The sequence below is a fragment of the Vombatus ursinus genome, unplaced genomic scaffold (genome assembly GCF_900497805.2).
Source record: "Vombatus ursinus unplaced genomic scaffold, bare-nosed wombat genome assembly UNPS02014344.1, whole genome shotgun sequence".
NCBI classification, from domain to species: Eukaryota; Metazoa; Chordata; class Mammalia; order Diprotodontia; family Vombatidae; genus Vombatus; species Vombatus ursinus.
The window spans coordinates 14973-27245 of record NW_020954122.1 but is presented as its reverse complement, the minus strand read 5'-3'; the positions used below and the strand labels follow the sequence as shown (position 1 = coordinate 27245).

Genomic DNA, 12273 nt, shown 5'->3' with positions numbered 1-12273 from the left:
AGGGAATAATTTTTTTCCCCATTCCTGGATGCCTGTTAGCAAAGGCTGTGATCATAAAATCATAGTATATTTTTAAGAGTATTTAGGGCTGACAGGTCTTAGAGGTCATTCAATCCAATTCCCTCATCTTACTGATGAGAAAACTGAGGGTCAGAGATGTTAAATGACTTAAGTTGTGTCACACAACGTAATAAGTGGCTGCAAGATTTCAAATCCGATCTTCCTTACTCTCCACTATGCTACCCTGTTCTAAAGAGGATTTCTGTTCTGGTAGAAGTAATCTTAGAAGACTTACAAAGTACATGGTTTGGTGTGCCAACAGGAATGAAAAAGACTCAGGGGAAAGTCAGATATTGGGATGGATGCCCAAAGTTCTGGACGTGGTCTTGAGAGAGAACCAGAAAGAGCAGATTCTAATGATCCTCCTGAGAGTGGAGAACTGACCAGTGCTGACTTTATCATCTAAGTTCTTGTGCACATTTCATGTCATAGAAATGAGTCACCTCTTACATAGAAGTAACCAAAGTGTTGAATTTGGGAGAGGTCTTTATCTGTCATTCAGGGGGTCCCAAAAAACAAGATAATCTCAAACAACCATGGAAGATACTATGTGGAGGGTCAATGGTGCAAGGGCTGGAATAATTTTTACTTCTATTCTGTATCATAGTAAGGAGTAAATGTAGAGTAAATAGAAGTTAATTATTTTAAAGCTGTTGCTAGAGAAATCAAGTAACTACCATCAGATGAGTTTCACTGGAATGCCATTATACAAGGGTGGTGTGTATCAGGAAAATTTGAGGAAGACTGGTGACTATAACTAGTATTTAAGAGAATGCCCACATGGTGCGTCGAGCTGTTGTTTGCTTGTTTGTTTTTTTCTTAGAAAAGATAATTCTATTCATAGGGTTAGGAATTGAAATACTGAAGTTAAAATGGAGGTTTAGCCTAGTGGGCAGAATACTGGACTCAGAGTTAAGAATACCTCAGGTTCAAATCCTATCTCTGACTATCCAGTTTTGTGGCCATGGCCAAGTCACTTAACTGTGTTCAGTTCAGTTTTCTTATCTGGGAAAAAGTCAAAATAGACATTGTATGTACCTCACAGTGTTGTTGTGAGGAACAAAATCAGAAAGCATTATAAGGGGTATTATAATACGGTCCATCATATATGGAAAGTGAGATCTAGAGAGTTTCCATGGTGAACCCAAATACATACAGGTAATTAGTGACAGAGACAGGATTCAGTCCTGAGTCCTCTGGTCCCAAATCTAGTTTTATTTTCATCTTATCAGGGTACCTTTAGGTGTATTTCTGTGCATGGGAAGGACACTGTTGATGAAGATGCTTGCAACGGGTTCTCCAACACGATCTATCTCCTCTTTTACCCAGTCTCACATGAAGAGGTAGCCCTTATTCTCATCATGGTTGACTCCTTTATATGCATAAGTGATCTCATTTCAAACTATCTTCTTCAACAAATTGTCCTCCCTATTTTTCCCGTTCTCTGATTTGTCTCCAATCTTTCCTTGTCTGGTGGCCTACAAACAAGCCCATGTCTCCTTCTTCTTCAAAATGTTCTCACTTGATCCATCCTTCCTCACTATCATCCATATGTTTCCTACTTTTCATGGACAAGCTACTTGAGAAGGCCATTTACAATAGATATATCTGTCCTTTCCTTTCACTCTTTTCTGAATTCTTTACACTCTAGCTCCTGACTTTACAATTAAACCAAAACTACTCTTTTCAAAGTGATCAACAATCTCTTAATTGCCAGGTCTAATCCCCTTTTCTCAGTCCTCATTCTTCTTGACCTGACTGCAGCCTTTAATATTGTCAATCATCCTCTTGTCTTTGACACTCTCTCCTCTCTATGATTTTATGACACTATTTTCTGGTTTTTTTTCCTACTTATATGATTGTTCTTCTTCAGTGTCCTTTGCTGAATCTTCATCTATGTCACATACACTAACTGTGGATGTCCTCCATGGCTCTACCTTGGGCCCTTCTCCCTTCTCCCTCTGTACTGTTTCATTTGGTGATCTGATCAGCTACCATGCATTCACTGATCATCTCTATGCTGATGATTCTCAGATCCACTTCTCCAGCTTTAACCTTTCTGCTGGCCTCCCATTTTGCATCTTGAACTGCCCACTAGACATATTGAGCTGGATGTTGTGTAGGCATCTTAAACCCAACCTATTCAAAGCATTATCTTTCCCCCAAGCCTCTTACCTTTCCTAACTTCCTTATTACTGTTCAAAGGCACTGATCCTTCCAGTTCCCCAGGCTCACAACCTAGAAGTCACCTTCGGTTCTTCACTCTCTCTGACTTCCCTTTTTTCCAGTCTGTGTCAATTTTCATTCATCACTTCTCTTGAACATACTCCCCACTCTCCTCTGCCTCTGCCACCACCATGGTACATGGTCCTCATCACCTCCCATTTTGTCTCCTCCATTAGACTGTGAGCTCTTTGAGATCAGGGGTTGACTTTGAACCTTGGTTTTGTATTCTCAGTACTTAGGATAATGTCAGGCAAATAGTAGGCACTTAAATGTTTATTGACTAGCTATTGATTGTGTGTCTCTCTTGGGATGTTGATCCATTGAAAAGAGGCCAGGGCAGGTGAATGTCGTGTTTGTGGTTTTCCTTCAGCCTTGGCACCTGTATGTCCTGATTGTTTGACACAACCCTTGTGGCTGAGGCATCAGCCTGATGGTTGAGGAGAGGATACCAACTTTCTGTGACAGACTAAACTACTTCTCTGAAATAGCAACTCTCTGCAACCTTATCTGATTGTTTCTAACCCTAGTTATTGGAGAAATTTGTAAAAAATGGTATTCAGTGATTTTTTTTTAAATTTTGAGAACCACCCCTTCTTTTTTTCCCCTCATTTTGTCAAAATGTAATCAACATCTCTTCTTAAGAGTCATTTTTCTCCCCCATTAGTTTCCTCAAGGCTCCTTTGACATCCTTGTTCCTGAGGCTGTAGATGAGGGGGTTGAGCATGGGTGGAAGGACACCATACAATATAGAAATGATCTTTTCCCGATCCCTACTGGCCTTGTCCTGTGGCATCATGTACATGGAGATAGCAGTACCATAGAAGACAATCACCACAGTGAGGTGGGAGCTGCAGGTGGAGAAAGCCTTTTTTTGACCCTCAGCTGAGTGCATCTTCAGCACAGCTCTCAGGATACGGCCATAGGAGGCAAGGATAAAGGCAAAGGGTGCTAGGAGAGTCAGGGAACTGCTGGCCATCATAAACAATTCATTCAAATACAGATCATTGCAAGCAAGCTTAATGACAGCCAAAAGCTCACAGGAGAAGTGATTGATGAGGTTGTGGCCACAGAACTCTAAAGGGGTGGTCAGTGTTGGGATCACGGTGAGCAGAAAGGATGAGACCCAGGACACAGCTGCAAGCTGGACACAGAGCTGGGGACTCATTCTCACCGGGTAGCGTAGTGGGTCACCAATGGCGATGCAACGGTCATAGGCCATGACAGCTAGAAGAAGACATTCCACAACCCCCAAGTAGAGACCAGCACACATCTGGGCCAAACACTGGCCCTGGGAGATGGAAGGGATCCTGACTAAGCAATTGATCAGTACTTGAGGGAGACTAGATGAAGTATAACAGATGTCCAAGAAGGATAGATTGCTGATGAAGAAATACATAGGAGTGTGGAGGTGGGAATCATGATAAATCAAGAAGAGAATGAGGCTATTCCCCAGCAAAATGATAAGATAGGATACCAGGAGCAGGCAGAAGAAGATGACTTGAGCTCTGGGATACTCTGAGAGACCGATCAAGATGAAATAGGTCACAGATGTGTCATTTTTTCCATCCATTGTCTTCCTTCACTATCTACACCACCAAAGAGGGGGAAAACATTGAATCACAAAATGGTCCTGACATTTTGGATTTAAATGACAGATCAGTTTGCATTGTCTATTTCAACCATCTACTGAGAAATCTCCATCATCACCATCGTCACAATAGCTGGTGTTTAAATGCTACTTTCAAGTTGGGAAAATGTTTCACATATCTGATTTCATCCTTCAAACAATGTGAAAGGTAGGCAGTAATTATTATCCCTAATTTTAGATGAGGAAACTGAGGCTGAGAAAGGTTTATTGACTTGTCCAGGGTCACCCTGCAACTGTCCAAGATAGTTCTTGAACTTTGTTTTCCTGACTTCAAGTCTAATATTCTATGCACCATGTCTCTATGACTGCATGAACCCAGCATACCATAGTAGAGTGTATTCATGAGTTGTTATGAATTGAAATAGTCATTACCAGTGGTTAACCTCCTGGGGATCATTTTCTCTGCACTTACCTAAGTAGACATAGAAATGGAGCATTAGCTTGTACTTTGCTGCATCTTATATCTTCAGATCTGTCAGAAATTGCATTGCAAGTATCCATTGGTGAAGAGTTCATGGTGATCTCTGTGATACATTAGGTATTCCCTTAAGAGTGGGAAGCTGAATGATACCACATAAAGAACATTGGTTATGATAGCAGATAATCAATTTCTAAATCCTGCATCTGTGATTCAAGCAATCAATCTCATTTCTTTAGTATTTCCTATCTGCCAGGCACTATACTGGATGAAGAGAGATAAAATATAGTCATGAAACAGGTCCTATCCTCAAGGAGCTTACATGTTGTCTTGGGAAAATAAATACGTAATGTGTGGCCTTGGGCAAGTTATTTTACCCTGCTGGTTCTCAGTTTGCTTATCTGCAAAATGAAAAGGTTGCTGTCTTTAGTCCCTTCAGTCCCTAGACTTTGATCTGGTCAATTTGGTGGGGACAAATAATGATAAAACAAGCGGGTAATACCCTTTGAGCCAGCCCTTTACAGTCTCAGTGCATTGTAGAAGCACCAGAGAGTGAAGGGAGGATCTCTGTCATGGTTCTAATCCTAGTCTTGACACTAACTTGCTCTGTGACCCTGGGTAAGGCAATTTCTTTCCCTGGCTAAGGTTGGACTAGAACAGTCCATTTCAGGTCTGATATTCTATGATATAAATGATCTTATTGGACCTTGTTGTGTACTTATAGCAAGTATTACTATCCTTATTATGTGCCCAAGGAATCTGAAGTAGACATCTTATAAATATTCTTACGTGGACCAAGCTAGAGAGTTTCTAATTTCAGGGATGCCAACTTTAAATGCCATCCTCCTCAACGGGGCTCAACCTTTGGCAATTGCTGCCTTTTCAGTCTTTCCACATCCTTCACAAACATACAGGGCAATATTTTCTTCTACTGTGAGATAACTTAGGAAAAAAACCCTCAAAAATTCCCCTTAGGTGGAACCTTTGCCCCAAGATCAAGGCTACTTCTAATGAAGTGCAAATGGGATTAGAAGTAGAACTAAAAAATCTGTGTTAGAGACTCAGCCCCACTGCTTATTAGTTGTGTAACCTTGACTCAATTCAATTACCCTCTCTGAGCCTGTTTCCTTATCTCTAAAATGTGAATCACAATGCCATTCCTAATATATTCTGTGGGTTCCACTATGTAGGGCCATTTAAAAACTCAAGATACTAGAAATTAAAATCTATAGAAATATCTATTATAACATACATATATTTTTCTGGGCCAGGGTCGTTTAAAGACACTGACACTCGAAGTGGGAGTCATGGAGACGAACGGTCATGAAAACATCAGGTCAAATCTGTCACAAAGGAAGGGCAGCTGGGTGGCACAGTGGATAGAGCTCTGGCCTTGGAGTCAGGAGGACCTGAGTTCAAATCCAGCCTCAGATACTTGACACTTATTAACTGCGTGACTTTGAGCAAGTCACTTAACCCTGATTTCCTAAAAAAAAAAAATCTGTCACAAGGATTCTAATTTCTTTTTGCATCCCCAGTGCTAAGTACAGTTTCTGGCAAATAGGAAGGGCTTAATAAATGCTTACTGACTAACTAGTGACATTTGGCTATGTCTACTATTGTTCCGTCCATATGTAGAATTTTCAGGTCTTGTCGATAATTCAGACACAGCGTTGGTGTCATGTTGCTCAGAGTGAGTTTGTTTCTGAAAGGAACAAGAAATCCAAGAGATAGGCAACGATTTTCACAGAGGAGTTAATCAACAGATACCTGTACGAGAAGTTATGAGAGTTGGGTTTTAGCTCCGACTCTGCAGTGAACTCAGTGAGCCCTGGATTAACTCATTTGACTTACTAGACTCTTAGTTTCCTCATTCGTAGAATGAGGGGGTTGGGTGAAGTGACTCTTGAGAGCCTTCATTCCTATGCCAATGATTCTGTATCATGTGATTCTGTAAACTTGGATCATGCCTGGAATCCAGGCACTCTGTCTCCAAAACTAAGATTGGGACAGGCGGTGTGATAGATGTGGGGTGGTGAACCCATCACTGTATTTGGCTTTAAGCATTTGAGTTTAGGTTCTCTCATTTCTTAGCTGTGTGATGGCAGCTTAACCACTCAGACTGTCTTGTCTATGTGTTTCTCATCTGTAAAGCAAAGGAGCTGCATTGGTCGGTCTTAAGGTCCAATCTAAATCTAGCATTCTATGAAGTAGAAAGAATGTTGAATCTGGAGCCAGGAGACCTGAGTTCAAGTCATAACTGTCCTGCTTAGGAGCTTTGTGACCCTGACCAAGTCACCGCATTTCCTTCAGGAACATTTGTCTCATCTGCAAAATGGAAACAATTATAATTGCAATACTCTCCTCATTGGCTTGTTGAGAGGAGAAAAACAATTGCAGTATTTTAAAAATACACACAAATGTGAAGTCATAATCAAACCATTCTGCCCCTCGAGGAAATCCAAGAGTGGTAGTCCTCACCCTAATGGGAAGAGCAAATCCAGCCCATACCACAGGCATCCTCTGAAGCATCATTGATGTTTCAGGATTCAGGGCTACAACTGCATGGTGCTTAGCCAAAGACATAGGAGGGATAAAACAACTCAAAGCAAATCTGTCATTACTGGCCAGCCGATCGAGCCCGCTGAATGTTTCTTCCTTTATGAGGACTGAAGGGCTCTGTCTGGTTTGTATCTCTCTGTCTAGCACTCATTGAAATTAGACACTATCAGTCAGAACACAGGTACTTTTGAAGAGCAAGGCTGTTGTATGAGACCCACTGAAAGGCAAATAAAGCATTTTAAAAGGACACAAATTAAAAATTTACCCATGTTATGTCCCATGATTTAATCTCCTTCAGATAGCTCCACAAGCTAGGAAGAAATGTGTCCCAGCAGCCTGACTTATGACTAGGCCATGCCATTTGGTTTCTGATTCCATTTGGTTCTCTGCCATGCCACGAGGGATTTGGAGAAGGTGCAGCATGTTCAGAGTAGGAGTCATTTCTGGATGCACAGGAATTTCAGACATGAAGCAGGAGAGGGAGGACCTTCTGTGCAGTACATGCTATTGACTTTGGTCTACTTCCCAGGAGATGATGTCACCAGAAGGCATATTACAGGACCTTTGGAATAGTATAGAGCTGGACATTAAGATTCATCTAGCCCATCTCCTTTCTTTTCCAGATGAGGACACCCCAGCTCAGAGATGTTAGTGACTTTATCCAAGGCCACATTAGTAAATAGCAGATCTGGGTTTCAAATCCTGGTTCTTTGACCTTTGACTACAAATCCAGAGCCCTTTCCAGTGCACCTTGCTTTCTTCATAAACTTATAGAATCACAAACTTGGAATTTTTACCTTCAGAAGTTTGGGGGGCAGCTAGGTGGTGCAGTGGATAGTGCACCAGCCCTGGAGTCAGGAGGACCTAAGTTCAAATCTGGCCTCAGACGCATAACATGCACTACTTGTGTGACCCTGGGCAAGTCACTTAACCCCATTGCCTAGCAAAAAAAAAAAAAAGAAAAAAAAAGAAAGACATGTATAGAAATAATTTTTGGGGCAGCTAGGTGACGCGGTAGATAGAGGATCAGCCCTGGAGTCAGGAGGACCTGAGTTCAAATCTGGCCTCAGACACATAACATTCAATAGCTATGTGACTTTGGGCAAGTCACTTAATCCTGATTGCCTCACCAAAACAAACAAACAAAAAAAAGTTTGGACCATTTATTTTCTCTCACATAATTGGAAATCACTGTCAACACAATTTAGTACAAGTTCCCACTGATTACAAGATGGTCATACCAAGAGCATTCCTGGCACATGGTTATCTAGCATCTTGAAAACCTCTAAGAGAGCTCACCACATTGTGAGGAAGCCTGCTGCACATCCATCTAAGTTTTTAAAAATAATCAGCCAATATTTTCCGTCTATAGCATAGAATCAAAGAATTATAACTTTTGAGAGCTGTGATGGAACTGCTTTGTGTCAGAGTCAAGCATGAGGCCGAGTCTTATGTCCCTATGTCCAGTGATCCGCCGCTTACTACACCGAACAAATCGAATTATGTTTCATGTGACAATCCTTTAGATATTGAAAGACTATGAATCTGTCCCTGAACCTTCGCTTCTCCAAACTCAACATATTCGGTTCTTTTAACCAATCCAAATGTGCCTTGGTTTAGAATCTTTCTCATTTTCCCAGACGCTTTTCTGCCCCCCCCCCTAAAATCTCTTTTGTGTGTTTCTCTTCCTCCTTCCCTGTTAGAACGTAAGGTCCTTAAGTCAGGGGGTGCCTTTCTTTTTGAATTTATTTGTTATTTCCAGTGTTTTGCACGTAGTAATGACATATGATAATCACTCAATCCTCTTATGAATGTACTATGTCTTTGACATTCCGCTCTAACTATGGAGGTCAATGAATAATATTCTCAAAAATAATTATATGGGCTTGTCATGAATCAAATAATTCCATTTGATCAGGCAACTAATTCTGTTTGGGGAAAGAACACATTTGAGGCAGATTGGGCCAAACTAACCAGCCACTCCGTGATTTGTGGTCAGTCCGTCAACTCAAGCTGACATTGCCTCTCTAGACTGGTTGACAGATATATCAATTATATAGTGCTTGCCAAAAAGGCGGAGCAGTTGGGCACGTACCTGTAGCCCTAGGCTAACTGTTTTGCAGACATAGTGCAATCTTGTTCCTGAAGCATTGAACTTGGAGTCAGGATGATATGTATTCTGATCTTACCTCTTACATTTATTGGTTGTGTGCCTATGGGAGAATCAATTGGTTTCTTTGAGTCTTAGTTTCCTCATCTGTAATGGGGCAATAATACCTATAGTATTTACCTCATAGGGTTGTTATAAGTAAGCTTCAAGTGAAATAATCTCAGTGGCCAGGGAGTGAGTCCAAGTTTATCCACTGCCTTGCTGTGGCTGCTGTATTTAATCCATCTTACCTGTTACTTTCTTTCATTTTCCTTGGCAGTAGAGAGTCAAACTCAGCATTTTCTAAGATCTATCTTAGCTCTGACTTTTTAAATCATAAGGTCACTTCCATTTATGTATTTCTTTTTTTGAAGGTCCCATCGATTTCTGACATCCTATGGCACCTCTGATGCTTACTGCCTGTGTGAGCTTTCACAGCAAATCAAGCTCCCTGAGCCTCTGTCTGCTCATTGTAAAATTCTGGTGTTTGGCAAGATGACCTTTTTCAGTTATCTTCCAGATCTCGATCCAGTCTGATGACTAATTGATGTCTGAGGTCCATTACAATTCCTGATATTCAATTCTACAGTTTTGTGTTTTAAGAGCACTCCCAGCTCGTCTCTTCTCTGTTATAAAGTCATGCTCAGCACTAATATCTTATGTTCTATTTTCTAATTTCTGCTTAATGTTCTAAAGTCCCTTCCACCTCTGATATTTTATTCTTTTATGAATATGACCCTCTAAGAAGGTTTTGCTCTCACTCTGATTCAGTTTTCTCTCATGTATGTACAGTTGGTACCCTCCACGCATCTCCCTCCCAAGACTTTCTCTCTTTACCCTTTCTATGGTATACCTAATTTCACAGGCCAAAAGACATGGGAAGAGGCAAAAGGAAACATGAAATCAGTCCTCTTTCAATATCTTTTCCAGGTCCACAACCCCATGCCTTGTCAAGGCTCTCACGAACACTCACCTCCAACAGAAATTCTCTGTTAAGCATGGCTAGCCCATCTCCCCTGGTGCATCATGGGTGCATCCTCAGAGCCTGCCATAGAGAAGGAAGTGGATGAAGGTGGACCTTGAGCTCTAGATAGATCCCCAAGGTCAAGTTCTTGCCTCCTCTTTTCCTTTAGTTTCTCTTCCTGTAACATTTGTTAAGGAATCCCTCTGCAAAGAGGGGCTAATACTTCAATTAAGCCAGAGGGAAAGGAGGAAAATAAATGGGGAAGGAGGCAAAATTGGCCTTCCCTTTTCCTTCCTTTCTCCAGGGACTGTGGGAGGGACCTCTGGGGGACCAAGTCCTCATTAAAATCAAGAGTGTTTTGATTGGCTTGGGAATGAGAAGTAAACTTTCTGACTCACTTAGAATTATTAGGGGAACAGCTAGGTGGTGCAGTAGATTGAGCTCTGGCCTTGGAGTCAAAAGGACCTGAGTTCAAATCTGGCTTCAGATACTTGACACTTACCAGCTGTGTGACCCTGGGCAAATCACTTAACCCCAATTGCCTCAGCCAGAAAATAAAGAGTTATTAGGGGAGAAGTTTTGGGATGAAGTTATCAGATTATCTCATAGAAAAAATTAATCAGCTGCTTGGAAAACACCCTGTGACAACTAAGGTGTGAGAGAGATTGAGAGTGAGAGAGAGACAGAGAGAGAGAGAAAGAGAGAGAGAGAGAGAGAGGAGAAGAAGGAGGAGGAGGAGACTTACTAGCTGTATGACCCCGGGCAAGTCACTTCACCTCTGCCTCAGTTTCCTCAGCGTCTCTGGGTTTATTTTCCTGGGGTCTTTGAGTTTATCAAACACCATTCTAATGAGATCATTGAATATATTTTTGCATTTAGTCTTTTTCACTGATCATCTTTTTATTTCTAAACTAGTACCATATTATTTTGTTGATTGATGCTTGGTAGTTTCGTTTGGGTGCAGTGGATGGAGTGCAAGACCTGAAGTCAGGAAGTCTTCTCTTCCCGAATTCAAATCCAACCTCAGCCACTTACTAGCTAGGTGACCTTCACATCACAGTATCACAAAGTTTTCAACCAACATTTTCAAAAGAATGAAGCATATTCAATCACATTTCTCTTACTAATAATATAATAATTTTTAGCAAGGTGAAAATGGGTTTGGAATAGTTGTGGTGCTAGAGAAGACTTCTGAGCATCCTTTGGACAACAAGAAGATCAAAGCAGTCAATATTTAAAGAAATTAATTCAGGCTATTCACTGGAAAGTCAAATACTGAAGCTGAAGCTTAAATATTCTGGCACATGAGAAGATAGGATTCATTGGGAAAGACTCTGATGGTTGAAAACTTTGTGATACTGTGATGTGAAGGTCTGGTTTTAAATTCAGTTTATTTTGATATTTTGTTTTAATGTCTTTCATAGCTGAAAAACAGGCCTTAGAAAGATTATTCAGTGCAAATAAGAGAAGTCCATTATAGTTTTTACTTACGTAACTCAGCTTTTGACAATTGACCCAAAGTATTTAACAAAGAACAACACAGAGCCATGGGACTTCCTTCTGGCTGACAGTCCTATTCCCAGCATCTCTTAAATTCTGAACACATTTCAGGATTGACTTGAAGGCAGATTTCCCAGTGTCCCACTGATTATGACCTTGGAGGGAGGGGCTTGAGGATAGGAGACCAAGAAAACATTAAGCAAGAGGAGAAGGGAAGAAATACCATCAGAAGAAGGAGACATTTGTGGTAAACCATGGAAAGTGAATAGAATGTCAAGAATGGCTTCTTGGAACCCTGCACCAACATGAGGACAATATCCATTTGAACAATTACCTGCGTTAATCCTGTGGTATTGTATCAGGTCGGTATTGAGTCTGAGACTGGTGACCCTCCTTTTTTTTTCTTTCTAGAGACAGTAGAATGGATAGTTGCTCATTTTCTCACTTTAATCTCTACCCTTGCCCTCCCCTCACCCCCAGTGGCTAGGCAGTTGTTAACTTTCTTAAACTTGTAAATATGATTAATTGTAGATCAATAGAAATGCTAAATTGTATGTATTCATCGTTTAAAGACTACAGTTATACTATAGTGGGGGAGAGAGGGAGAGAGAAAGAGAGAGAGAGAGAGAGAAGAAGAAGAAGAAGAAGAAGAAGAAGAACAGGAGGAAGAAGAAGAAGAAGAAGAAGAAGAAGAAGAGGAAGAAGAAGAAGAAGAAGAAGAAGAAGAAGAAGAAGAAGAAGAAGAA

The 12273-nt window shown here is 41.0% G+C and overlaps 1 protein-coding gene across 1 annotated transcript; it reads right to left on the bottom strand.

Annotated features, from left to right (window-relative positions):
• Positions 1 to 2923: 2923 nt before the first annotated feature.
• LOC114042280 (olfactory receptor 13H1-like) lies at positions 2924 to 3859 on the bottom strand. The gene has a single exon (XM_027860943.1). It carries the CDS (start codon positions 3854 to 3856, stop codon positions 2924 to 2926), a length of 933 nt encoding a protein of 310 aa, XP_027716744.1. The 5' UTR covers positions 3857 to 3859.
• Between the last annotated feature and the right edge of the window lie 8414 nt (positions 3860 to 12273).

Excerpts from the sequence above, each read along its gene's own strand:
- LOC114042280 (XM_027860943.1), bottom strand. The coding sequence starts at position 3,856 with ATGGATGGAAAAAATGACACATCTGTGACCTATTTCATCTTGATCGGT.